We start from the raw sequence: 4,613 nt of genomic DNA, 5'->3' as shown, positions 1-4,613 counted from the left end.
TAATTTATTATTTCTTTCTCAACAGAACCAGTTGTCCACTTATCAATCTACGAGAATTCTTTCACCTGAAATCACTTCTGTAGCCCTGGATTGGAAGACCTTCAGAAATGTTCGAGAATGTTCTTGTTCAACTCCCTTTGATCACTTCAGTCGTAAGGTTAGTGATTAGTACTTGTTTTTTATCATTGGTAAAGATTTCTAAGAATGAAGTTAAATTATTAGAGGACTATGAGAATTATTTGGAAATTGATGTAGTTTGTACTAGAGAGGGATTTTTGGATTAAAAGGAAAGTTAAGTATTGAAATTCTATTGTTTTTGAAAGGAGGACAATTATATCTGCTGCTTTTTTGGTGTGTAGAATAGATAGATAGACAATTTGTATTTTTTATTTTTGTTCACTAGATATACAAAAATGTAATATAATTAATAACCTGTGGACATCAAGATTAATTACAAGTCATCTTAATTACCTTGCTTGGTTGAATAGTGTGCATGTTACATTTTTGAATTTATATTACAATTTGATTAATTTTTTTTTCCACACAATTTTTAGGAGTATTATGAGTACTAGAATACATTTTTCTCCCTCTTTCTCATAGTACCACTGTTGGCGATGTGGAGAAGTCTTCTGCACAAGATGCATTGACAAGAAGGCAGCGCTGCCTGGTCACTTGAGCCAGCAGCCTGTACCCGTCTGCCGACCCTGCTACAAGGATGTCACTCGTTCCATCTCCGTTGACACCCCATAGATAATTGTGGTTGCTATTGACACTGTGGATCTTTGATAATGTGGCCTCAAAGTTGTTGCTATTTTCTACTGTATATTTTGTGATGAATGAGGAATTTTGATGTAACATCAGATCTATTTTCTTCTTATTTTTTTCACATAGTATGAAATTTGTTGGGGTGACCAACAGGAATTTTGATGCAGGGAATATTAGAGGAGGTTATGGGTTTTACCTTCTCAGGGTATTGTTAATCACAAATGTATCGTAAATTTTAACTGTCCAGACTATAGGATAGTATGGTGTTTATGCATTACTTTTGCATCTCTTTTCTAATAATTTTGATTGGAAAGTTAAGAATCTTTGAGTCAGAGGAGCTAAATTTGATGAACAGGTTATTCACTAATCATGTAATTCATGGAGGCTATTATCAAGAATCATTTTGCTTTTAGAAAAATAATGTATGATTACTTATGAATATCGAGTGCCTAAGAACACAATTATTTTTGAACCCATTCTAGTAAATTTGACCTTTTCTATATATAGAAAATTTCCACTGTGATTTTCCATTATGTTGCAGAGAGCCATCATGAATGTGACATGGAATAAATCTGTTCATGTGAACTTGTATATTGATTTAGCACTTTGATGCTGACATAATCAAATATAGATTATTTGTAGTAAATGATATGCATGTTTTTATTTCTTTATTGGTAGAATCTATATTTTAGGTTTCAGGAGCAGCCAAGTCATTTTATTTCCTCCATATAACATTTCCAGATAATAAGATATTTTTTCCTTTGTTTATCAGAGAAGAGCTGCTCCTCATCGGTTGTGATTTTCCCAGTGTACTGAAGGAAAAGGGTTTTCTAAAAAGTTTTGCATTGGCCATTGATAATATCAAAGGTTTTATAACATTTTTTTCAGTAGAGGTTGTTACAACTGGTTATCTGTATCTGTCTAGTGTAGAATCAAGTGGTTAACATTATCCTGTCAAAGTTAAAATGTAACTCTTGAATGTGGCTAGTCACACTACCAGTTTGGTTTAGTAATATGAAAAGGTACTGTTACCTTGTTAAGTATATTTCTTGTTCATTGCTCTCTCTGTGGTATAGTAATTTTTTTTTTTTCAATATACTTCACTGTAGATCTTGCTCAGAAATAATTACTAATTTTGTAGTTTTTAATCCTATGTATAGACTATTAAGAACACAATACAGGTAATTCTTTAAACATAATTTAAGTTTATGTTTAATAACTCCTTGCACTCATTTTTTCCATATTGATAATCACTGACAGCCCTAATCTTGTAAGCTTGATCATGAAAGACAATGAAAGCAGAGAAGAGTCTCTTTATAGAACAGAGGATTCAAGATATCTTATACCTGTGTTTGTTTATTCAGAACACTTACTTTCCACATATGATATGGTGCATAATACCTATCAGTAGGAATGCAAAATTTTATTGATGATCAAATCTTGGCTGTTTTATCCACAGTTTAGGTCTCTAGCAACTGAACAATGAATATATATTTGTCTAGTATCTATTACTGAGACATCCCACCTATTCTCATTTCAAGTCCTGGTGATTATAGTTAACAGTGAAACAACCACAATCTATGACTGAATTGTCTGAATAACTTTCAGGTAAGTAGATCAGTGTTGATTCCAAGATTAACTATTCAATGATCCTCTGCAGAGAAGTAAGCTTTAGATTTTTATCAAGGCTGTCTGTAAATACATAATAACCAGACATTAAACAAATGATTTTTTTTCTAGATCTAGCATCTCAAGTAGGTGATAATGACCCCACCTTACACCTCCCATAAGTAATGAAATCTTGCCCTCAGTGGCCAACTACCTTTATGCTACAATTTGTGGCTTCCCCTGTGATAGTGTGCATTGTGATACACAACCGAGGAATAGCAAACCCAGACTTGTGCATGATGCCACATGCAGTGTAATTAGTATACAGTAGCTAGAGTATTCTGCCATCATTATAGAGTATTTGGTTATTTAATAACCATCTATAAGACATGTGTACAACAGCTGATTATAATGTCATATGATTTATATTCTTTGATTGTTTGCTCATGATCTTTTAGTTTATTTATTTTGAAATAATGTCTGCAATGAGTAGTGTTCACATACCATGTACTGGTGAAATTCCACAAAGTATCACAGTTGAGTTCAAAGCATGGTGTTGTAAATCCCAAAACAAAATTTTGGGTTCTTCTCTGTACTTGAAAATATCTAGATGGACTACACAAAAAATTGAAATGAGGTTTTTAATTAGTATTCATATAAAATCTCCTTTTTAAGTGCTTTACTATAATTTTATACCTTCTTTTGTTTGTGTATAATAATGGTACTACAAGGATTACAGTTTTCACTTAGATATTAGATATATTCACACAAGCATACTTTGGTTCAGGTGGTTGTGTAATTCATATATGCATGTGTATTTTCCTTTTTGAGATTGTCCTTCGACTCTGAAACAGATTGAAGCAAAGAATATTTTCCTTGATTTTTTTTTCTTTGCAATACTAAATTGGTTACCACCATACAGGTAAAATGTCCTGCATAATATACACTATTTTTTTAGTGTCCAGTGTATTGGTGTGAGGTTAGAATATGGCATTGAAAATTTAAGAGAATAATCAATGAACTCAAAATACTCTCTTAAAATAGTAAAAACTTCACTATTTGATAATGTTTAATATGGATCAGATTCTTGGTAGCAAAGAGTATTATAATATCTGTAGAACATTAGTGTGGCATATGAGAACAAATTGGTATGAACTTAAAATGTTATACTCCATAAGACTTGAAGATAAATAGTCAAGGATGAAAATAATAGCTGAAAACTTGAAAAAGTAAATGATAATTACTATCACTGTTATTATTTTGAGTGTATGATAATAACTAGTTTGTATTCAACATATCCAAAGACTTCTTTTGTATGCAGACCCTGTCATTTTTGTGTAGTATTTCTATACAAAACCTCTTTTCTGGAGTGTTAATATTTCATACATAACCCAAAATATTTTTGCATGATATTTCATCTTGCAAATATTATCTGTTTCAATACATATACATTTTCTTTTCTTTTTTGATAGTAAGTATACAATAATCAATACATTTTATCATATCTCTATAGTCAGATTTCATAATATAACTTGAAGCGAGATCCTCTATGGGTCACTGTACAAAGGTACGGAAGTGCCGTGATAAAAAAATAAAGAGTTGCTGTATGAATTTGAGCCTCTTATGTAAGTGTTCTGTGTTGTCAGCTTGTATCTATTGTTGAAAAAGTCATGAACTCTGTTATTCATTTTGTAGATGAAGAAAAGAAAAGAACCGAGCATATTTAGAAGTGAATATCACTGCTTCAGTTTTACAGCTGTCAAATAAGACTCATCTGTTTGTAGGAATCCACAAAAGATAAGTGCTTAAATATGATAAAGAATATTTGATTATTTAACTGCAAAACAGTGTTTATAGGGTCATTATACATCAAAATTATTATAAAACAACAACGAAGACCCATCTCAAATATCAAATTTCTAAAATGTGAATGTCTGTATTTCTTCAATGAAGTGAAACACATGTAGAGCAATACTCATGTTATAAATATGTTACCACTCTAGCTTTGCAGTTTCAAAACTCAATGAATAATATTTATGTGTATTTTCGAAGTATTTCATTTGTCTCTGTTTATTCTATAATCCCTTAATTCACACTATGTATCATCAGATCTTTGTAATTAACCTTTATAATCTGGGGATATGCCTCTATATATGTATATCTGTGAATACTGGATTTATTTTTCAAATGTCTCTGCTTGATGGTCATCACTAAATTCTCAAGTTAAATAGTAACTTCAT

The 4,613-nt window shown here is 31.2% G+C and overlaps 1 protein-coding gene across 1 annotated transcript in view; it reads left to right on the top strand.

Moving 5' to 3' along the window:
• The window catches only part of LOC119592119 (myotubularin-related protein 8-like), a 99,568-nt gene extending 98,818 nt beyond the window's left edge, over positions 1-750 (top strand). Inside the window, exons 16-17 of the mRNA XM_037940940.1 lie at positions 26-157; positions 601-750. Coding sequence (XP_037796868.1) covers positions 26-157; positions 601-750 — 282 coding nt within the window. The remainder of the gene's footprint in view (positions 1-25; positions 158-600) is intronic.
• Positions 751-4,613: the final 3,863 nt, after the last annotated feature.

This window comes from Penaeus monodon, chromosome 29 (assembly GCF_015228065.2).
Source record: "Penaeus monodon isolate SGIC_2016 chromosome 29, NSTDA_Pmon_1, whole genome shotgun sequence".
Lineage (NCBI taxonomy): Eukaryota > Metazoa > Arthropoda > Malacostraca > Decapoda > Penaeidae > Penaeus > Penaeus monodon.
Note: the sequence above shows the minus strand (reverse complement) of the source record. Positions and strands in the feature narration are given on the sequence as shown.